We start from the raw sequence: 24,140 nt of genomic DNA, 5'->3' as shown, positions 1-24,140 counted from the left end.
ATGAGCTGAATCATCACAGTAAAAACACAGCCCATTCTGACGTCTGTATCCCCTCTGTTCCGCTCTAGTCAGAATCCTATCACATTGCATAGGCTCAGGACTCCGCTCAGAGGATGCTGCCATATGGTGCACCACTTTGCGCTCAAGCAGGCGCCGATCGATCTGAATGGCTAGAGACATAGATTCGCTCAGACCAACAGGTGTGGGGAACCCCACCATAACATCTTTAAGGGCTTCAGAAAGACCCTTTCTGAAAATTGCTGCCAGAGCATCCTCATTCCATTTAGTGAGCACAGACCATTTTCTAAATTTCTGGCAGTATAATTCTGCCGCTTCCTGACCCTGGCACAGAGCCAACAAGGTTTTTTCCGCATGATCCACAGAGTTAGGTTCGTCATACAATAATCCGAGCGATTGAAAAAATGCATCTACATTAAGCAATGCCGGATCCCCTGACTCAAGGGAGAATGCCCAGTCCTGAGGGTCACCACGCAGCAGAGAAATAACTATTTTAACTTGCTGAGTGGGGTCACCAGAGGAACGGGGTTTCAGAGCAAAAAACAATTTGCAGTTATTTTTAAAGTTCAAAAACTTAGATCTATCCCCGTAAAACAAATCTGGAGTAGGAATTCTAGGCTCTAAGGCTGGAGTCTGAACAACATAATCTTGGATACTCTGAACTCTTGCAGCAAGCTGATCCACACGAGAAAACAGACCCTGAACATCGATGTCCACGCCCAAATCCACCCAGAGATTAAGAAGAAGGAAAAAGACAAAACAGACTAAAGAAAAAAAAATGGCTCAGAACTCTTTCTTTTCCTTCTTTTGAGATGCATTCAACTCATTTTTGGCCAGTTGTACTGTTATGGACTGGTAATTTAGGAGCGACATGCGACTAGCTCTGAGCAGGTGGTAACTATACAGACCGCAGTTCCTGATCTTAACACAACACTAGAAGTAGCCGTGGGATGTTCCTGTCACTCCCTGGACACCTCGTCACAGCCGGAGAACTAGCTACCCCTAAAGGTAGAAACAGGAAAGCTATCTTGCCTCAGAGAAAATCCCCAAAGGATAGGATAGCCCCCCACAAATATTGACTGTGAGAGGAGAAGGAAATGACATACGTAGTATGAAACAAGATTTAGCAAAGGAGGCCACTTCTAGCTAGATAGATAGTACAGGAAAGAACACTGTACGGTCAGTAATAAAAACTAGAAACAGTCCACCGCAGAGATATGCAAAAATCTCCACACCTGACTAAAGGTGTGGAGGGCAAAATCTGCAGCCCAGAGCTTCCAGCTTAGCTAAATAGATCCATACTGATAAGCTGGACAAATGAGCAAAACATAGAATGTGCTGAACAATAAAGTCCACAACAAATGGACTGCAAAAGGACAAGCAAGGACTTATCTTTGCTGAACTGGATAGAGTGTCAGGGAAATCCAAAAGAGCAGTGGCTCCAAGCAGGAACAATTGACAACTGGCATTGATTGAGGGCTAAGGCCAGACTAAAATAGCCGAGCCAGAAAGACGATCAGTGGAAGCAGCTGCTAATGCTAAATCCAAGAAGCAGCTATACCACTCAAAACCACAGGAGGGAGCCCAAGAGCAGAACTCACAAAAGTGCTACTCACAACCACCGGAGGGAGCCCAAGAGCGGAATTCACAACAGGCCCCATAAGATGCTCCATAGAGATATTTGCCCCATATAATGCTGCACAAATGTTGCTTATGGCCCCATAAGATGCTCCATAAAGATATTTGCCCTATATAATGCTGCATAAAAGTTGTTTATTGCCCCATAAGATGCTCCATAGGAAATTTGCCCTATATAATGCTGCATAAAATAGGGATTTTTGTGTACTCACCGTAAAATCCTTTTCTCCGAGCCATTCATTGGGGGACACAAACTATTGCCCCATAAGATACTCCATAGGAAATTTGACCCCATATAATGCTGCATAAAAGTTGCTTATTGCCCCATAAGATGCTCCATGGAAACATTTGCCCCATATAATGCTGCATAAAAGTTGATTATCACCCCATAAGATGCTCCATAGGAAATTTACCCCATATAATGCTGCATAAGAGTTGATTATGGCCCCATAAAATGCAGTTTATGCTGATATTATTAACTGTACAGTATATCTGCTGCTGTAATTAAAAAAAAAATGACATACTCACCTCTCGTCGCTGCCCGCTGCTCCTCAGCGTCCTCCGCAGTGACTATTCATGCAGAGGGCAGTGCGAGCACTAACACGTCATCGCACCCTGACCTGAACGTCACAGACAGAGGACGCAGATGACGGAGCCTTGCGGTGGAACGAGGAGAGGTGAATATCGCGCAATGGCCCAGTTATGCTCACCTGCTCCTGGCGCGGTCCCTGCACATCCCTGGTTCTCCAGGCGCTGACAACTTCTTCTAGCGTTGAGCGGTCACCTGTACCGCTCATTACAGTAATGAATATGCGGCTCCACCCCTATGGGAGTGGAGTAGCGTCCATATTCATTACTGTAATGAGCGATACCATGTGACCGCTCAACGCTGGAAGATGCCAGCGCCCGGAGAACCAGGGACGTGCAGGGACCGCGTGAGTATGATTAGACAGCTGCCGCTCCCCCTCCCCTGCCGGCCCCTGGGAATGACTCGAGTATACGCCGAGAGGGGCAATTTCAGCCTAAAAAAAATGGGCTGAAATTCTCAGCTTATACTCGAGTATATACGGTAGTTATTTTTTCTTCACTGCCCAATGGTATACAATTCTGTGACACACCCATGGTGTCAATATGATCAATGCACCCTTACATGAATTACTTGAGAGGTGTAGCTTGTAAAATGCAGTCACTTATGGTGGGGGGTTGTTTCCTCAGGGGCTCGTCCAGTGGGTCATGGCAGCCACAAACCAGAACAGTAAAATCTGCCTTATAATACGGTGCTCCTTCCCTTCCATGCTTTGTAGTGTGCATGAGAAGTAGTGCACAATTACATGTAGGGTATAGAGAAATTGCACAACAAACTGTGAGGACCATTTTTTTCTATTAGCCCTTCTAAAAATTAAAAATGTGGGGCTAAAACAACATTTTATGGGTAAAAATGATTAATTATTAAATTATTATTATTAAATAATTATTTCTTCACCACCCAATGGTATATATTTCTGTGAGGAACATGTGGTGTCAACATGCTCACTGCACCCCTAGATGAATTCATTGAGAGGTGTGGTAAAATGGGGGTTTCTGCTGTTCTGGCACCTTAGGGGCTCTGCCAATGTGACATGGCACCCTCAAACCATTCCAGCAAAATTTGAACTTCAATATGGTGCTTGTGCCTCAAAAAGTAGTTTATTGACCACATATGAGTACTGGCGCACTAAGGAGAAACTGCACAGAAAGTGCATTTTCTCCTGTTACGCTTGTGAAAATAAAGAATTTGGGGCTACAAGAACATTTTTTGGGGGAAAAATTTGATTATTTTTTATTTTCATTGCTCTACGTTATAAACTTCTGTGTAACAGCTGGGGGGTTCAAGGTACTCATACACATCTAGACAAGTTCCATGATGTGTCTAGTTCCCAAAATGGGTTAACGTGTGGGGCTTTCCATTGCTTGTGGCACATCAGGGGCTCTCCAAATGTGACATGGTGTAAGCTAACGATTCCAGACAATTTTGAACTCCAACAGTCATATGATGCTCCTTTCGAGCCGTTCCAAGCGCCCAAACAGTCATTTTCCCCCCACATATAGGGTACTCAGGAGATACTGCCCAACAAATTTTGAGGTTCGTTTTCTCTCGTTACCTTTATGAATACAAAAAACTTGAGATAAAATTTAAATTTTTGTGAAGAAAAAAAAAAAAAAAAAAAAGTAAAATAATTTTTTCCTTCCCAACTGAAAAATTCCTTTGAAGCACCTGAAAGGTTAATAAACTTCTTGAATGTGCTTTCGAGCACCTTGAGGGGTGAAGTTTTTAGAATGGTGTCACTTATGGGCATTTTCTGTCATACAGGCCCCCCATAGTCACTTCAAATGTGATGAGGTCCCCAAAAAATGGTTTTGTAGATTTTGATGGAAAAAGTAGAAATTGCTGGGCAACTTTTAATCCTTTAACTTCCCAACAAAACAATTGGTTCAAAAATTGTGCTGATGTAAAGTAGACATATGGGAATGTTATTTATTAACTATTTTGTGTGACATAACTCTGTGGTTTAAGGGCATAAAAATTAAAAGCTTGAAAATTATGAAATTTTGAAAATAAAAAAGCAAGTTATACCGTAATCAACAATTTTACCACTATCATGAAGTATAATATTTCACGAAAAAAAACAATCTCAGAATCAGTGGGATCCGTTGATGTGTTCCAGAGTTATTACCGCATAAAGTGACAGTGATCAGAATTAAAAAATAAAAGCTGGTCATTAATCTACAAAGTGGTTAAAGGCTGCATATTTTAATACAGGTTCAGCGATTCCAGTCCACTATTTTTCTGGTATTTGTTTGCAAGCAGAAAGGTGATGTTGTGACTACAGCTTACAGTCAATGAAGTAAATCACTGAGCGCAGACTCATGCCATCTTTCTCAATGAGCCGAGTGATTGGCAGCAGTGGTGATCTGTGCGGTGATGCTACTAATGCCCCCAGTGAACAAACAAAGGAGCAGCGGCGAAGGAGGGCAACGTTGGACCTAGAGAGGGCGAGTATTAGTGGTGTTTATGATATGTGTAAGCCTTTAAAGGAGAAAAAAAAATAAAGCATTCTCGGGACAACCCCTTTATGCACAAGCAGTTCTACAAAGAAGTGTCCTATGTCCTGTTCTTTTTTGGCAACGTGATTTGGTCATTCCATATTTTTATTGGTTTCTGGAAAAAGTGAAGTTAGCCATAAGAAGCGTGATATCAGCTCTTACAGGGCTCACAATCCAGGGAAGTTATGCTGGTGATATTATATACTCCCTATATGTGTACAGAATTGGATATATGTGCCACTTAGAAATCAGCAATGTTGGGTGACACTTCCTGTGGGAACTGTAATGATGGACATCAAGTTGTTACAGAATCGGCTACTGAAATAATAATGCATGCTGTGATCTATGTATACGATTTCACCAGCGCCTGTAACAGCCCACAGTCTATACAATGTCCCGGCTGGGATAAGCAGCCCTAACCAGGGCTGTGTCAGATAAAAGGCTCGGCTGACGGAATAGATGATGACATGAAGAGCATCTGTACATTCTCACATGTGGAACAGAAGCTCGCAGGACACACTCCAATGTATTTCTGCTGAACATATGCAGTTCTGAAGCCTCTACCTCTCTATAAGCACATCGCTGTCAATGTGCATCGCTGAGAAACATGGTAACATGTTATATAGACTCTAACCACAGCTGCCCCCGCAAAAGCAGATCTGAAAAACTGGAGGTGGGATGGCTGCATCAGTTACAACCCGGGGGCAATCAGATACATTGCAGAGGGACTGACAACGGAAAAAGAAACACACCTCCTAAAAATGGCCTGAATATCTACAATTATACAAGGAAGTTAAAGTGTTCATCCTGTGCCCCAAAAATTGCCCCTAAAGATTCTCTCTATTCCTTACATGCAATTTACAACCATGTGTTCTTGCCTGTGAAAAGTTTAAAAGGAACCTGTCAAACTAGCGGCATGCACATACAGGCGCTTCATGCGGACTAATCCCTAATGGCGCAGTCAGTCGTATAATACGGACAATTGTATCACAACCCTCGGACTGGCCGGCTGCTCTCCTGACCCGCATGTATTTCTAGGCAGCTGTCAGGCACGGCTCAGGAGTGCTGCCGGCCAGTCTGTGCTCTGCGATGCTCGTCCATGTTATACGGCCGTCTGACTGCGCCCTGAATGGAGAAATCCATTTAACAATTTCTCAGTAACTCAGAGTTAGAATCGTATGCAAATGAGTCACAGGGGCTTTGGGGTGGGACACTGAACATGAAGTTGTGCCAAAAATTATGTGACTTTTGGCGCTTTAATGCCAGTTTGTCCCAGCTCTGCAGAAAGGCAGATCTGGAGCAGGACGATGGCGCTGTAGTGCTACAACGGCTCACCTAATTCATGAGGAGATGTGGCGCCCCCTATGCCAGAAATCGCACTCTAAGCCCTGACTGGAGTAAGATTTTTGGCATGGCGTACGGAGGGGCACTTGGGCCTCCCAGACGAAGCAGGGTAACAACAGGAAAGGTTTCCCTGCTTTCCCCTGACCCTATGCAATGTTGTTTGGCTCAATTGAACGCTTTCACTTATGGTGCAGACATCACATCATCATGGATAACGCAGAGTAAAAGAAAAACCCAGGATGTGTGTGTGCTGCTGCATTCATTAGATAAAACTTGGCCCTGTACGATCCATTTCGGATTAATTTCAATACAATTAATGAGCATACAATACACACTTAATGCTATACTAGATTTACTCAGGACATGTAGTAAAACTGCGCCATCTTGTGGTAAGAGTGCTACACAAACACACTGCTGAAAATGACTTTGAAGCAGATTCAGATCTGCAGCATGTCAATTCTATCCTGGGTTTTGCAGCGATTTCACACATTGTAATGAATCACAAAAACTGCATTAAAAATCACATAAAAAGGAGGGATTTTAAGCAGCATTTTCCCTGCCAAGAAAAACATTTTTTATGGAAAAATGTCTGCAGCAATGACTTAAAGGGGATTATCTGAGACTTTTATTTTTTTCTCAAGGGGCTGAACTGACAGGCAGGTAGTTGCTAATTACCTGCCTGTTCTGCCTGGTCCTGGCTCAAAGCGGTTAGGCACCGCTCCTCCCAGCGATTCTGCTGCTTCATTTGACCTCAAGTTAAAAGAGTAGCACCTTTTTTCCCTGGGGTGCTCTGTTGATGGGGTGTGACTGCCAACGACATGCTAAGTGACAGCCAGCTCCCAGCAATTAGGCAGTGGGGAGCCGGTTGTCAATCAGCATGACATTAGTAGACACGCAGCATCAAACAGAGCAGAGTGGAAGAGAAGCTGCTACTCTGTCAACACAACACCACCAGAAGCCGCAGGATCACTGGCAAGAGCGGACTGTAACTGCTCTGTGCCGGAAGAGATCGGCGCCGGGCAGAACAGGCCCATAAAAAAACTAGTATAGTCCCATACAACACCATTAACATGTGCACACACCCTTTCCACTATAGCCCAGCCATCTTTTATGTAGGACACTAAGTGGCACAAGACAGTCACTAGCCAGTATATGCAGACACATGTATGAAGTGCGTGAGGATGAAAAATATGAGATATTAATAAAGGGATACAATTAAATCTGTGTGTACTGAGAATGATTGACCACAGTAGCAAATTCCAAAGAACTGTTGCTGCAAAGTGTTAAGTTCACATAATGAAGGGTGTTAGTATTAGATTGTTGGCAGGGCATGGGTAGAATGGAGTGCAGATGAAGAACAAGATGTGAGGAGGCTCAGCACTGGGAAGAGGTTTGGGAGTGAGAATGAGATTTTTCAATTGAATAAGAGCAACTGCGAATGGGATTGGCTGGTATTAGAGTGGGGCAAAAAGATTACCAGAGACCCAAGTCCCGCAGCCTCATCTGTAGTCCATGGCTGTGGGACCAGAGCGCTCCAGTGAACCTCCTCCTACTTGTGCCATCCCCAGTTACCAAGGCCTTGCAAATCTTTTTTTCTCAACTCTAACTAGTGTAAAAGTTGGATAGACATAGAAGCCTAGATGTTTCACTGAGCAGAACAAGTCAGGAACGCGTTGCAGTAATCAGGAGGACTGTACCACAGACCCACTGGTGAAGTGAACCTTCTGACCATTACTAGATTTGGTAAAGCAGGGAACTCACAGGAGCTAAGGATTTCAAATTGCTGTACCAATACAGAATGCAGAAATCACGGTCAGATAGATGGACCTTATTGCTCAAGATCAGGGTGACGTAGGGAGGAACCTTATGAAGCTTAGGGCAGATCGGGATTAGCCAAAGTCAGATGCACAATCTTTCATTACAGCTGCATGACAAAGGAAGACAGCGGCGGCTGACAGCGAAACATCGGCTTCCAGGATTCATGAGCCAGAGTATAATTACAGGGAGAAAAAGAGCAAAGGAGACATGAGAGTTTTGACTGCTTCAAAAGTAAGGAATATGTGCAGTTAGGGAATATTTTCATGAAGAAGCTGACATTACACTGTGTGCAGAATTATTAGGCAAGTTGTATTTTGATCACATGATACTTTTTACTACAGCTACTCCAAGCTGTTCAGGCTTGAGAGCCAACTACCAATTAAGTAAATCAGGTGATGTGCATCTCTGTAATGAGTAGGGGTGCTGTCTAATGACATCAAAACCCTATATAAGGTGTGCTTAATTATTAGGCAACTTCCTTTCCTTTGGCAAAATGGGTCAGAAGAGAGATTTGACGGGTTCTGAAAAGTCCAAAATCGTGAAATGTCTTGCAGAGGGATGCAGCAGTCTTGAAATTGCCAAACTTTTGAAGTGTGATCACCGAACAATCAAGCGTTTCATGGAAAATAGCCAACAGGGTCGCAAGAAGTGTGTTGGGCAAAAAAGGCGCAAAATAACTGGCCACGAATTGAGTAAAATCAAGCGTGAAGCTGCCAAGATGCCATTTGCCACCAGTTTTGCCATATTTCAGAGCTGCAACATTACTGGAGAAACAAAAAGCACAAGGTGTGCGATACTCAGGGACATGGCCAAGGTAAGGAAGGCTGAAAAACGACCACCTTTGAACAAGAAATATTTGAACAAGAAACATAAGATAAAACGTTAAGACTGGGCCAAGAAATATCTTAAGACTGACTTTTCAAAGGTTTTATGGACTGATGAAACGAGAGTGACTCTTGATGGGCCAGATGGATGGGCCAGAGGCTGGATCAGTAAAGGGCAGAGAGCTCCACTCCGGATAAGACGCCAGCAAGGTGGAGGTGGGGGTCTGGTATGGGCTGGTATCAAAGATGAAGACCTTTTTGGGCTGATGATGGAGTGAAGCTCAACTCCCAGACCTACTGCCAGTTTCTGGAAGACAACTTCTTCAAGCAGTGGTACAGCAAGAAGTAGGTATCGTTCAAGAAAAACATGATTTTCATGCAGGACAATGCTCCATCACATGCCTCCAACTACTCCACAGCGTGGCTGGCCAGTAAAGGTCTCAGAGAAAAAAAAATAATGACATGGCCCCTTGTTCACCTGATCTGAACCCCATAGAGAACCTGTGGTCCCTCATAAAATGTGAGATCTACAGGGAGGGAAAACAGAACACCTCTCGGAACAGTGTCTGGGAGGCTGTGGTGGCTGCTGCACGCAATGTTGATTGTAAACAGATCAAGCAACTGACAGAATCTATGGATTCAAGGCTGTTGAGTGTCATCATAAAGAAAGGTGGCTATATTGGTCACTAATTTTTTGGGGTTGTTTTTGCATGTCAGAAATGTTTATTTCTAAATTTTGTGCAGTTATATTGGTTTACCTGGTGAAAATAAACAAGTGAGATGGGAATATATTTGGTTTTTATTAAGTTGCCTAATAATTCTGCACAGCAATAGTTACCTGCACAAACAGATATCCTCCTAAGATAGCCAAATCTAAAAAAATTAGAACACTCCAACTTCCAAAAATATTAAGCTTTGATATTTATGAGTCATTTTAGGTTGATTGAGAACATAGTTGTTGATCAATAACAAAAATAATCCTCTAAAATACAACTTGCCTAATAATTCTGCACACAGTGTAATGTACAAGTGATGGAATATATGACAGTGAACTACTACCCCAAAATAGTGAGCTGCTGTCTAGGAGCTATGGTGGTACCATACGGCATTGCGGGAAGTCCAAGACACAACCGCTAACTGTGTGGACTGTCACTACTGTGGGATAGACCAGCTAAATAAATAATAGCACATGTCTTCCCTTGTCTTTGCGCAGCGATTCTGGCTGCCGGTTGAACTTCGTAGACAGCTCTGCAAGAGAAGATCCACGATTCTGCATGGTGAAACACTCCTGTCTTCCCTTGTGGGCTGTCAGCAATGTCCAGCTAGCTGCCAGAACCCCTACAGAGACTTCACAAGATACCGCAGGGATGAATACAGTGGCAACATCATCAGGGATGGTCCATCCCAAGACAGTTCAGGGGTGGTAGTCTCAGACTTTCCACACCGCTCTCCAGGAAACTACCGCGGCCATTTTGGTGCAAATAAAAGGGTGCCGAAAGGCATAAACTGCAACCCTATGGATCAAAACAAGGGCACCAGGTACGCTGAGTATAAACTAGGCAACAAAATGTCATTGTGGGGTAGAGGGCTGCTTCATTATACAAGACTATAATCCAATCCATCCATATAAGAAGTGAATATACTTACACTGTGAGCCAAAGCACGAATATCCACATTGCCATGGACTGTCCCCAGACATACCACTTTGCCTCCCTTTGTACGAATGTGAACATTGTGACCCTGAAATTCAATAGAACAAAAACAAAACACAGACATAAATAAGAAGAGAAATGCCGAGCTCAATGACAAAAATAAAAACAATTGATCAAAACAATTTTTTAAGCATATGTTTTAATCAGTCAGATGCCTGCGTTATTCGGTTTCCATTATTGGATATCCAATCAGCTGTATTTTATGTAGGAGGAAATGTAAGTAATGCATATATAATAAACTGTTTTATTCTAATTTATGGCATTTGTACTATCTATATATATGTTTACATTTGTTAAATACTATATTAAGGTATTACTTTCAGAGAAGACAAAGTTCTAATTAGGGCTTTACCACATTGCTGTTTCAATATCATAAACAGTAGTGATGAGTGAACGTGCTCGGATAAGGTGTTATCCCAACATGCTCGTGTGCTAACCGAGTGTCTTCAGCGTGCTGGAATCATAGGTTTGTGTCTCCACAGATGCATGTCTCATGGCTCTTCGACAACCGCAATACATGGAGGAATTGCCTGCATGTGTTGTGTGTTGCTGTTGCAGCTGTGGGAACTCAAACATTATTCCAGCACGCTGAAGTCGTTCGGTTAGCACACGAGCACGCTCGGATCACACTTTATCCAAACATGTTCACTCATTACGAATAAACAGCCCCATATCTGTGGCTGCCAGTACCATTGGAGACCACCAATGAAAAAAGAGTAGAACTGGAAAGGGAAACTGGCACCACCACTTGAAGATAAAGTTGTAAGTAGTCTTATTCAGATTCCATTAAAAGGATAAAAACCACTATCATAAGATTATGACTAAGGGCTCTCTACATGCCAAGAACACATCAGATTTACCTCAGAAATTATATTTTTATCATCAACTGGTTGTACTGTTTTGCCTTTACAGTTGTCTATAGTAAGGTGGTACTATATATATTTAGTCTGTTTTAAGATACTGTATGTAAGGGCATATCTGGGTCCTTTTTCGGGGGTCCCAGTCTCCGACGCCATCACCAAAATACTCCTTTGATTGAACAGGTAGTCACTACAAAGCTGGACACCAACTCTAGTGTAGTGCAGGACACTAAAGCAGCCCTTATTCTACAGTGCTTTAAAAAGGTGGCAAAAAAAGGCTCATGAATGACCTCTCTAATTGACCTCATTAAAGGGTCTTTTAACCTTTGAAAAATATTAAAAACCAGAAGTCGCTTTGTTAAAATATAAAAAAAAATTATATTCCTCTGTTCTTTCCCCTGCCGATCCATTTCAGATTCTCCAGCAGTGTTCATGCTCTTTGTAAGTGCATTAAGGGTCTGTGCACACGTTGTGGATTTGGCTCCACGGATCCGCAGCAGTTTTCCATGCGGTGTACAGTACCATGTAAACCTATGGAAAACAAAAGCTGCAGTGCAGATGCTGCGGAAAATTCCAAGCAGAAACGCTGCGGTTTATTTTCCGCAGCATGTCAATTCTTTGTGCTGATTCCGCAGCGGTTTACACCTATTCCTTTATAGGAATTCGCAGGTGTAAAAACGCAGGCGAAATCCGCACAAAACCCACGTTTTACCTACAGATTCTTCAGAGTCCGCGTGGAAAAATCCACAGCGTTTGCACATACCCTAAAGCTTTAACAAATCAGATGCTTAAGAGGTCCCTATGCTGTATTACTGGCATCAGGGCTCCCATCACTGAGGTGGGCTCCTACAGTAGTAGGACATGCGACCAGAGGCCTCTGATGGGCTCATGCCAGGAGCTGGTGAACAATGATTGGGGGCTCGGCAGAGCGTCAACACTGAATCACATGAAGAAAACCCAGCAGTTGAGCATCATTTAATTATGTTACTTCATATCCTTTTTTCTTAGGGGCTAAATAAAGGAAAAACTAAGCAGCGTGTGATTTCAGAAATCTCATTCCTTGGCTGGTACTGTAAAACGCTGCATTGTGAACATTTCTAACACTAATGCTCAATGTGCGCACATACCCTTAGTGTTATAGTCTGAGGGCGGTGTACGAGATCTCATATATTGGCATGGGGCAGATTTGTTGCAGGAGCTCGAGCCACACATATGAATGGGGTTTCTTCTGTAGCATATGCATGCAATCCTGCAAACCCCATTCAGAAGAAAGAGGCAGTCAAGTGTGAATACACCCCTATAATGAAGGCGGGGACCACCATCCCTTAATAAGCCCACGCAACATGTGTGCAGTGTTCTACAAGCTGTATTTTCTGTGCTTCTCCCGTGTTACTTGCTTGCAGAACGTCTGCGGCTCCTCTTTCCAGGATGTGCTTTCTCATGGCTAGTTAGCTGCGCAGTAACCTTTAGCAGACATACACACATCATGGACGCCTTCTAACGTTTGCTTTTCACAAATCTCTTGCGGTGGATGAAACAAGTTAGTCAGCCAGTATGTGTGATCTGTCAGTGCCCTTCACTATGCCTGTTTTATCGTTACCCAGAGGACTGCAGAGAGCAAACCTACAGCACGCAGACTGAGCCCTGCTTCACATCTCATTGTATTACCCGCTCATTATTAACCACAGTGGTTACAGTCCATTGGCCGGGTCCATATTCTGTCCGCTGGTCAGGAGGCTCACAGTTCTCTTACCTTTTGGGTTTAGATTAGCTGGACTGGCACAAAGTTAGCTGTGTGTCACACCGCAATGATGATGTGGTGTCATCCTGACTAATAAAAAGCCGCACCTGAGATCACAGAAAGTAAGAGATTTGGAGCCTCTCGGCCGGCGGCCTGAGACTACAGACCCGCAAATCAATACACCCATCTCTACTGTGGATCATCCATGGAGCACTCCTCCAACTGCCATGAAACAGAGAACGCGAAGGACAAGCACCAATATACAAGGACATCAAGCACAAATATAAAAAATGCTTATGGTTGAAAACCACAGAGGGTTTTCACTATAACTAGAAACATGGACCTAGGAAACTGCAATTACAGAGCCCTGATAAAACCAATTGGTGGGTACTGGTGTAGGGGCAGGCGTTACATGTTTTATCTGTGTGCAGAAAGTAGTTATATTCAGTCTGTAGGTTCGCGTGTTTCAGAAAACCACTGCAATAATATGATTAACTGGTGAAATCCTTTTCTTACTATGGAATTAATGGTGTCGGTTCATCAAGACTGGCGTAGCACGCAATACACCAGTGCTGCACAATACTGCTGCACCAGTACACCAATCTGTATGAGAAAATAATTGCAGATCTGCACATCCTCATAGTATAACATTGGGCTGAGCGCTGTACAATAAAACATCAGAGAGCACTCGCCCATGTTATAACGTGAGCGTGACCTAGTAATTATAAATGCTTACCTTGACAGAATGTAGAACACTGCTCCCGTTCTCCGTTTCTATTTCGCAATTGTCGCACTCAATCTTTTTTATGTTCACACTGCCATAACCCATGGTTTTAATGTTCACATCTACAAACAGTAAAGTTGCCAGTTAAAAATCCTTTTAAACAGCAAAGTTACAGAAAGAAACCTTAGCATTGTGCAGCACTTCTATTGCCACTTTCCTTCAGGTGTCACATACATGCAGGAGGGAGCTGCTTTTCTTCTCATATTTTTGTGTGAATTTTTCCCCATTGACTCAAGGTATAAAAATTGCACTGAAAAGACAGGATCCTGAGTGGGTCTGTGGTACAGCTCGCTGAATATTGCCTCTTTAGTGCCGATCTCTTAGCTGACAAGTTATGGTATATCCATGGTCAACTTGTGCCCATTGTCATGTACAGATCATTACCATCGGGGAGTGTTTACCTGCTATTTATGTAGCGCCATTTCATAGGGCAGAGCTAGGAACAGTGACTCCAGGTAATCGCATAGGAGATCAGACTATACATCCTGTCTCTGCTCCATACTTTATACCACATGTCTACCTGCACACACTGGCTGCTATATGGCATGAAATATGGGCACAATCATTCTAAATTATAACCGATGAAATTGAATCTGTCACCAGGTCTACGCTACCTCATCTGAGAGCAGTGTAATGTAGGTAAAGAGACCCGAATCCAACCATGCATCACTTAGATTACTGGGTGAGGCAGTTGTGATGGAATCAGAGTTTGTTTTATGTAGCAGAGCTCAGAAAGCTGCTCCCACTCCCATACCCGTGATTAGCAGCTGTCTGTGTACATTGTACACTGCTCAAAAAAAGAAAGGGAACACTAAGGGTACCGTCACACATTGAAATTTCCATCGCTACGACGTTACGATTCGTGACGTTCTAGCGATATCGTTACGATATCGCTGTGTCTGACACGCTACTGCGATCAGACACCCTGCTGAGAATCGTACGTCGTAGCAGATCGTTTGGAACTTTCTTTCGTCGCTTGATCACCCGCTGACATCGCTGGATCGTTGTGTGTGACAGCGATCCAGCGATGTCTTCGCTTGTAAGAAGGGTAAACATCGGGTAACTAAGCGCAGGGCCGCGCTTAGTAACCCGATGTTTACCCTGGTTACCAGCGTAAACGTAAAAAAACAAACCGTACATACTCACCCGTCGGTGTCCTTCAGGTCCCTTGCCGTCTGCTTCCTGCTCTGAGTGCCGGCCGGAAAGTGAGAGCAGATCACAGCGGTGCTGCGCTCTGCTCTCACTGTACGGCTGCACTCAGAGCAGGAAGCAGACTGCAAGGGACCTGAAGGACACCGACGGGTGAGTATGTACTGTTTGTTTTTTTACGTTTACGCTGGTAACCAGGGTAAACATCGGGTTACTAAGCGCGGCCCTGCGCTTAGTTACCCGATGTTTACCCTGGTTACCCGGGGACTTCGGCATCGCTCCAGCGCCGTGATTGCAACGTGTGACCGCAGTCTACGATGCTGGAGCGATGATTATACGACGCTGCGACGTCACGAATCGTGCCGTCGCAGCGATGAAAATTTCAATGTGTGACGGTACCCTTAGGCTGTGTGTAAACGTTGCGGATTTTTCGCATTTTTTTCGCTATAAAAACGCATACATTATGCATCCCATCATTTAGAACGCAATTTTTGAGCACATGATGCGTTTTTTCAGCGAAAAAAACGCATCGCGGTAAAAAACGCAGCATGTTAATTAATTTTGGGGATTTTTCACGTTTTTCCCGCTATTTAATGCATTGGGAAGCTCCGGAAAAAAACGAGGCAAAAACGCATCAAAAACTAGCAAAAAAGCGAAAAAAATGCATGCTGATTTCTTGCAGAAAATGTCCGGTTTTGCTCAGGAAATTTCTACAAGAAATCCTGAACGTGTGCACATAGCCTTAAACAACAGAATATAACTCCAAGTAAATCAAATTTCTGTGAAAACAAACTGTTCACTTAGGAAGCAACACTGTTTGACAATCAATTTCACATGCTGCTGTGCAAATGGAATAGACAACAGATGGAAGTTATTGGCAATTATCAAGACACACTTAATAAAGGAGTGGTTCTGCAGGTGGGGACCTCAGACCACATCTCAGTACCAATGCTTTCTGGCTGATGTTTTAGTCAATTTTGAATGTTGGTTGTGCTTTCACACTCGTGGTAGCATAAGACAGACTCTACAACCCACACAAGTGGCTCAGGTAGTGTAGCTCATCCAGGATGGCACATCAATGCGAGCTGTGGCAAGAAGGTTTGCTGTGTCTGTCAGCGTAGTGTCCAGAGGCTGCAGGTGCTACCAGGAAACAGGCCAGTACACCAGGAGACGTGGAGGGGGCCGTAGGAGAGCAACAACCCAGCAGCGGGACTGCAACCTCAGCCTTTGTGCAAGGAGGAACAGGAGGAGCACTGTCAGAGCCCTGCAAAATGACCTCCAGCAGGCCACAAATGTGCATGTGTCTGAACAAACGGTTAGAAACCAACTCCATGAGGATGGTCTGAATGCCTGACGTCCACAGATGGGAGTTGTGCTCACAGCCCAACACTGTGCAGGATGCTTGGCATTTGCCACAGAACACCAGGATTGGCAAATTCACCACTGGCGCCCTGTGCTCTTCACAGATGAAAGCAGGTTCTCACTGAGCACATGTGACAGACATGACAGAGTCTGGAGACGCCATGGAGAGCGATTTGCTGCCTGCAACATCCTTCAGCATGACCAGTTTGGCAGTAGGTCAGTAATGGTGTGGCGTGGCATTTCTTTGGAGGGCCGTACAGCCCTCCATGTGCTCACCAGAGGTAGCCTGACTGCCATTAGGTGCCGAGATGAGATCCTCAGACCCCTTGTGAGACCATATGCTGGTGCAGGTGGCCCTGGGTTCCTCCTAATGCAGGACAATGCCAGACCTCATGTGGCTGAAGTGTGTCAGCAGTTCCTGCAAGATGAAGGCATTGAAGCTATGGACTGGCCCGCCCGTTCCCCAGACCTGAATCCGATTGAACACATCTGGGACATCATGACTCGCACCATCCACCAACATCACGTTGCACCACAGACTGTACAGGAGTTGGCGGATGCTTTAGTCCAGGTCTGGGAGGAGATCCCTCAGGAGACCATCCACCGCCTCATCAGGACTATGCCCATACGTTGTAGGGAGGTCATGCAGGTACATGGAGGCCACACACACTACTGAACATCATTTCCTTGTCTTGAGGCATTTCCATTGAAGTTGGATCAGCCTGTAATTTTATTTTCCGCTTTGATTTTGAGTAGAATTTCAACTACAGACCTCCGTGGGATATTCATTTTGATTTACATTGATCATTTTTATGTTTTATTGTTCTCAACGCATTCCACTATGTAATGAATAAAGATTTACAACTGGAATATTTCATTCAGTGATATCTAGGATGTGTTATTTGAGTGTACCCTTTATTGTTTTGAGCAGTGTATATTGGCAGTAAGCAGCTAATCAGTGGTGGTGGTGGTGGTGGTGGTGGGGGGGGGGAGTTGGACCAAGATGTACACGGGCACCTAGTCCAGCCGTGATAATCTCCTTCTGATAAAATACTCATTGTATTGAAACAACAGCACATAGCCTAGTGACATATCACTGAAATCAGTGTCTCAGCCCCTAACACATGCTACCCTGATATTACATATCAAAAACCTGATAACAGATTCCCTTTAAAGGAACTCTGTCGGCACAGAATCACTGTTAAAATGAAGTCCCACCACTAAGTGCTTCATGGCGGAGCCAATCATTTAAATACAGCTACTTGTTTTTCATCCATCTCCACACCCCTCCTTTGACTGACTGCCCTTTTCTGGCTCTATGAAGCCAGAGCTGAGATATTTGGAAACCAAACAGGAAGGAATAAATGACTCGCCCAGCCATGATGCACTGAGTGCTTGCACTTAGTTTGAACAGTCATTCTGTGCTGACAGCGTCCCTTTAACATAGCAGTTTGTAAACTAGGAGTCAAGTAATCAGGCCACACAGTAGCATCACTCAGTGATTGGGCAGATCTCTTACAAAGTTGTATTAGTGGGGACTACATGGATTTCCATATTAGAGGCGTTCTATGGGAAATTGTGCAGCAGTACTCATGGTAATACACAGGCCAAACACTGTGAAGTCTGGCTCCAGCTCACAATCATACACTGCATGTCAAATCCCTTGTGACGCGGCTGCTGCGGGCACCGTGTGTCCTGAATGATTGCACTCCCTGTAAACATCCTGAGCACTGCACTCACGTCAATGGATGTTCATGTGATCTATAGGACAACTACTGTCCATGTGATAGACATCATATAGGGGTCTCCACATACAAGCTGCAGAGGAGGCCGCGCTCCCTCTCTACAACACTTATCACATATATGATCATATAAGTGGCCACCATATAACAAATAGGGCAGCACAGTGGCTCAGTGGAATTGGGGTCCTGGCTTCAAATCCCACCAAAAGAGTTTATACGTTCTCCCAGTGTTTGCGGGGGTTTCCTCCAGTACTCCAAATAGGGAATGTAGATTGTGAGCCCCAATGGGGTCAATGATGATGATGTCTGTAAAGTGTTGAGGAATTAATGACGCTATATAAGTGAGTAAAAAATAGTTGCAGAAAATACACTGCAGATTGTAAATTCATGGAGGAGCATCTAGAGAAAACCGCACCGCAAACCACAGAACCGTCCGCCTGTAAAGCAATCAGACTATAGCAGCCTCAGTGTAATCACACAGTGTGACCCAAGGGCACCATCACCCTGCTAACCTCTGTGAGCACGGCGGCAGGTGAGGGGTGTGCAGGACTCCCACCATACACACAAGGATATACACCGCCCCCCATTGGGTGTGCAGAGCTCCCACCATACACACAGGGGTATACACACCGCCCCCATCGGGTGTGCAGAGCTCCCACCACACACAGGGGTATATATACCGGCCCCCATCGGGTGTGCAGAGCTCCCACCATACACACAGGGGTATATACACCGCCCCCATCGGGTGTGCAGAGCTCCCACCATACACACAAGGGTATACACACCGCCCCCATCGGGTGTGCAGAGCTCTCACCACACACAGGGGTATATATACCGCCCCCATCGGGTGTGCAGAGCTCCCACTATACACAGGGGTATATACACCGCCCCCATCGGGTGTGCAGAGCTCCCACCATACACACAGGGGTATACACACCGCCCCCATCGGGTGTGCAGAGCTCCCACCACACACAGGGGTATATATACCGCCCCCATCGGGTGTGCAGAGCTCCCACTATACACAGGGGTATATACACCGCCCCCATCACACACAGGGGTATATACACCGCCCCCATCGGGTGTGCAGAGCTCCTACCATACACAGGGGTATATACACCGCCCCCATCGGGTGTATAGAGCAGCCACCATACACACAGGGGTATATACACAGCCCCCCATCGGGTGTGCAGAGCTCCCACCACACACAGGGGTATATACACCGCCCCCCATTGGGTGTGCAGAGCTCCCACTATACACAGGGATATACACTGTGTTCCAAATTATTATGCAAATAATATTTCCTCATATTTTCTCTAAATTACCTATCTGAATTGCAGTCATTGTTACTTTCAAGTCATCTACTATTCTAGTATAATTGCAATGTTTTGGAACAAACTGCCTATGAAAACAGTATCTTTTTAAAAAAAATAAACACTCAAAATGCATGTTCCAAATTATTATGCACAGCAGAGTTTTCAACCTTTTTTATTTTATTTTGAACAACAAAATGGTCAATTGTGAAGTTACAAGCATTATCAGCTTATTACAAAATGAAATCAAACAGTTTTCAAGTGAAAACTTTATTCTAGGTGATGTTACATTTGCACATAGGACCCCATGTTCGAAAGAAGCTTCTGAACTCTCTCGTCCATTGAATTTGTCAGTTTTTGGATGGTTTCTGCTTCAATTGTTTTGCATGTGGACAGAATACCCTCCCAGAGCTGTTGCTTAGATGTGAACTGCCTCCTGCCCTCATAGACACTCCTTTTGATGATGCTCCAGAGGTTCTCAATGGGGTTGAGGTCAGGGGAAGATGGTGGCCACACCATAAGTTTGTCCTCTTTTATGCCCATAGCAGCCAGAGATGCAGATGTGTTTTTTGCAGCATGAGATGGTGCATCATCATGCATGAAAATGATCTTGCTGCGGAAAGCATGGTTCTTCCTCTTGTACCATGGCAGGAAGTGTTGTTTTAGAAACTCCACATAGATTATGGAGTTCATCTTTACCCCTTCAGGGATCATAAAGGGGCCGACAATCTCTCTCCCCATGATTCCAGCCCAAAACATTACTCCACCTCCCCCTTGTTGGCGCCTTAGCCGTGTTTTCATGGGGTGTCCATCAACCAGCCATCCTCCACTCCATCCATCTGGACCATCGAGCGTTGCACGGCACTCATCGGTGAACAAACAGTTTGGAAGTCAAGTCTTCATGTATCGTTTGGCCCACTGGAGCCGTTTCTACTTGTGTGCAGTGGATAGAGGTGGTCGACAGGATGGCTTACGCACAGCTGCAAACCTCTGAAGGACCCTGCATGTTCTTCTGGGGACGTTGGAGGCACCAGCAGCTTCAAAAACTTGTCTGCTGCTATGACAAGGCATTTTTGCAGCTGCTCTTTTAACCTTACGCAATTGCCTGTTGGAAAGAGTCCTCAATTTTTCCTTATCAGCACGCACACGTGTGTGCTGGGAATCAGCTACATACTTCTTGATTGTGCGATGATCACGATGAAGTGTCTTGGCAATGTTGATTGTAGTCATGCGTTGACCAAAATATTCCACAATTTGTTGCTTCTCAGCAGCCGACACAAACTTTTTCTTTCACATTTTGGCCAAAAATGTAGGCTGCTTAATAATGTGGAACAGCCTTCTTAGGGCTGTCACACACATTCAGATAATTCCGGTACCGGAAAAAATCGGTACCGGAGTTATCCATGTCCGTGTGCCCGTGAGCTCACGTAGGCCATACGTGCGGCACACGTGTGCCGCCCGTGTGCCGAGTGGGTACCACACGGAGCGTGCAGGAGACAGCGCTAAAGTTTAGAACTGTCCCCTGCATTGTGCTGAAGCCGCGATTCATATCTTCTGTGCAGCAGCGTTTGCTGCATAGAAGATATGAATAATAGTGTTTAAAAGAAAGATCTATCTGTCCGCCGCCCTCCCACCCCCTGTGCGCCCCCCCCGCTGTTCTGAAAATACTCACCCGCTTCCCTCGTTGGCTGTCGCTGCTTCCTGTCCTTTCCTTCTACTGTATGCGGTCATGTGGGGCCGCTCATTTACAGTCATGAATAGGCGGCTCCACCCCTATGGGAGGTGGAGCCACATATTCATGACTCTAATCGGCGGCCCCACGTGACCGTGAAGGACAGGAAGCAGCGACAGCCAACGAGGGAAGCGGGTGAGTATTTTCTGAACAGCGGGGGGGCGCACAGGGGGTGGGAGGGCGGCGGACAGATAGATCTTTCTTTTAAACACTATTATTCATATCTTCTATGCAGCAAACGCTGCTGCAGAGAAGATATGAATCGCGGATTCAGCACCATGTGGGGGGGACAGCGCTTACTGTAGCGCTGTCTCCTGCACGCCACAGGGACTGCACACGGAGAACGTCCGTGTGCGGTCCGTGTTTTACACGGACCCATTGACTTTAATGGGTCCGTGTAATACGTGCGCTCCCACGAACACTGACATGTCTCCGTGTTTGGCACACGGAGACACGGTCCGCAAAAAATCAATGACATCTGCACAGATGCATTGATTTTAATGGGTCTACGTGTGTCAGTGTCTCCGGTACGTGAGGAAACTGTCACCTCACGTACCGGAGCCAATGACGTGTGAAACCGGCCTTAAGTAGTCTTGCCTTTATTTGGACACACATGCCAAACTAATTTGCACAGGTATCTGCAATTGCTTTCGGTGATATAAAGAGCCCTGACACACATCACCATCAATGAGTTTAAATGACAAACAAAAAAATTCTAACATTATCACACCTAAACGCTTTGTGCATAATAATTTGGAACACAGTGTATATACCGCCCCCCATCGGGTGTGCAGAGCTCCCACCACACACACACAGGGGTATATAGACCGCCCCCATAGGGTGTGCAGAGCTCCCACCACACACACAGGGGTATATATATATCGCCCCCCATCGGGTGTGCAGAGCTCCCACCACACACAGGGGTATATACACCGCCCCCATCGGGTGTGCAGAGCTCCCACCACACACACAGGGGTATATACACCGCCCCCCCATCGGGTGTGCAGAGCTCCCACCATACACAGGGGTATATAGACCGCCCCCCATCGGGTGTTGCAGAGCTCCCACCACACACACAGTGGTATATAGACCGCCCCCCATCGGGTGTGCAGAGCTCCCACCATACACAGGGGTATATACACCGCGCCCATCGGGTGTTGCAGAGCTCCCACCACACACACAGTGGTATATAGACCGCCCCCCATCGGGTGTGCAGAGCTCCCACCATACACAGGGGTATATACACCGCCCCCATCGGGTGTGCAGAGCTCCCACCACACACACAGGGGTATATACACCGCCCCCCATCGGGTGTGCAGAGCTCCCACCATACACAGGGGTATATACACCGCCCCCCATCGGGTGTGCAGAGCTCCCACCACACACAGGGGTATATACACCGCCCCCCATCGGGTGTGCAGAGCTCCCACCATACACAGGGGTATATACACCGCCCCCACATCGGGTGTGCAGAGCTCTCACCATACACAGGGGTATATACACCGCCCCCCCATCGGGTGTGCAGAGCTCCCACCATACACAGGGGTATATACACCGCCCCCCATCGGGTATGCAGAGCTCCCACCACACACAGGGGTATATACACCGCCCCCCATCGGGTGTTGCAGAGCTCCCACTATACACAGGGGTATATACACCGCCCCCCATCGGGTGTGCAGAGCTCCCACCACACACAGGGGTATATACATCGCCCCCCATCGGGTGTGCAGAGCTCCCACCACACACAGGGGTATATACACCGCCCCCCATCGGGTGTGCAGAGCTCCCACCACACACAGGGGTATATACACCGCCCCCCATCGGGTGTGCAGAGCTCCCACCATACACAGGGGTATATAGACCGCCCCCCATCGGGTGTGCAGAGCTCCCACTATACACAGGGGTATATACACCGCCCCCATCGGGTGTGCAGAGCTCCCACCATACACAGGGGTATATACACCGCCCCCCATCGGGTGTGCAGAGCTCCCACCACACACAGGGGTATATACACCGCCCCCACATGCAGGCGCCCCCGCCAGCACACACCGTGCAGTATATGGGGCACATACCGAAGCGCACCGGAGTGGTGACCTCCACACACGTCTGGCCGTCGATGTCCCGGGAGCTGACCAGCACCTGTCTGCTCTCCTCGTCGTACCGCACCTCTATGTTATCCAGGTCCAGTCCCCGGTGCACATTGCGGTCCACCCCGCTCACCGTGACGAACACCCGGTCCGCGTCCGGATAGGTGAGCGGGTCCTGGGGTCTCACCCGCACGTTACACGGCAGCTTCACCCGCAGGCTGCTCAGCGGGTGCACGATGAGGGTCCACTGCTTCAGGGGCTTATTCCGGGACTCCGCTGCCCAATTACCCCAGTGCCGTGTACCGGCAGCCAAAGACCACCATAAACGGCCGCGACATAGGAGGGAGACCATCATTGCCCTATAGCAGCCATGCAGCCACCTCTCTCTGTTTTCCCTGCGCACTGTACTCCCTGCCTCTGGGAAATGTAGTTAGAATGCAGACTACTACATGGCCTATAATGCTAAGCAAACTACAACTCCCAGAATTCCGAGGCACAGCTGTTTTTACACGGGGTGTGATAGACTATGTTTACTTGTTGTTATCTCCGCGCGTCAGCTTCATACGTATGACAAGAATCACACCTCGTACAACCCCCTGCGCATGCGAAGACTGATTACACAGCTCGTATAGCAGCCCCTACTGCGCATGACAGAATTACTCACCTCGTACAGTCCCACTGCGCATGACCGCTTTCCACACTTTCTAAAGCGCACGCCGTGTGTACTGAGTCTTGTGTTTGTGTAGACATTTCCAGAGTTCTGATAGCAGCATGCACTCAGATAATGCTGAGTCAGAGTCAGTTATCCACAGCGATAGGGAGTAATGTTCACAGATTTATGGACCTAATCACTATGTTCCCTATTATTGGCTATTACAGGTGTTTTGGTTTTTTTTAAAGGGAACCTGTCACCCCCGAAATCGAAGATGAGCTAA

The 24,140-nt window shown here is 46.1% G+C and overlaps 1 protein-coding gene across 5 annotated transcripts in view; it reads right to left on the bottom strand.

Annotated features, from left to right (window-relative positions):
* The window catches only part of FAM185A (family with sequence similarity 185 member A), a 72,378-nt gene extending 48,669 nt beyond the window's left edge, over positions 1-23,709 (bottom strand). For all 5 annotated transcript variants that reach the window (XR_013215735.1, XR_013215737.1, XR_013215738.1 and 2 more), the window contains exons 1-3: positions 23,191-23,709; positions 13,776-13,885; positions 10,374-10,466 (exon numbers count right to left, since the gene is read on the bottom strand). Coding sequence is in view for 1 of the 5 variants with exons in the window: in XM_077264720.1 (XP_077120835.1) it covers positions 10,374-10,466; positions 13,776-13,885; positions 23,191-23,560 (573 nt within the window). In the remaining 4 variants the exon portion in view is untranslated. The remainder of the gene's footprint in view (positions 1-10,373; positions 10,467-13,775; positions 13,886-23,190) is intronic.
* Between the last annotated feature and the right edge of the window lie 431 nt (positions 23,710-24,140).

Source organism: Ranitomeya variabilis, chromosome 5 (assembly GCF_051348905.1).
Source record: "Ranitomeya variabilis isolate aRanVar5 chromosome 5, aRanVar5.hap1, whole genome shotgun sequence".
NCBI lineage: Eukaryota > Metazoa > Chordata > Amphibia > Anura > Dendrobatidae > Ranitomeya > Ranitomeya variabilis.
Note: the sequence above shows the minus strand (reverse complement) of the source record. Positions and strands in the feature narration are given on the sequence as shown.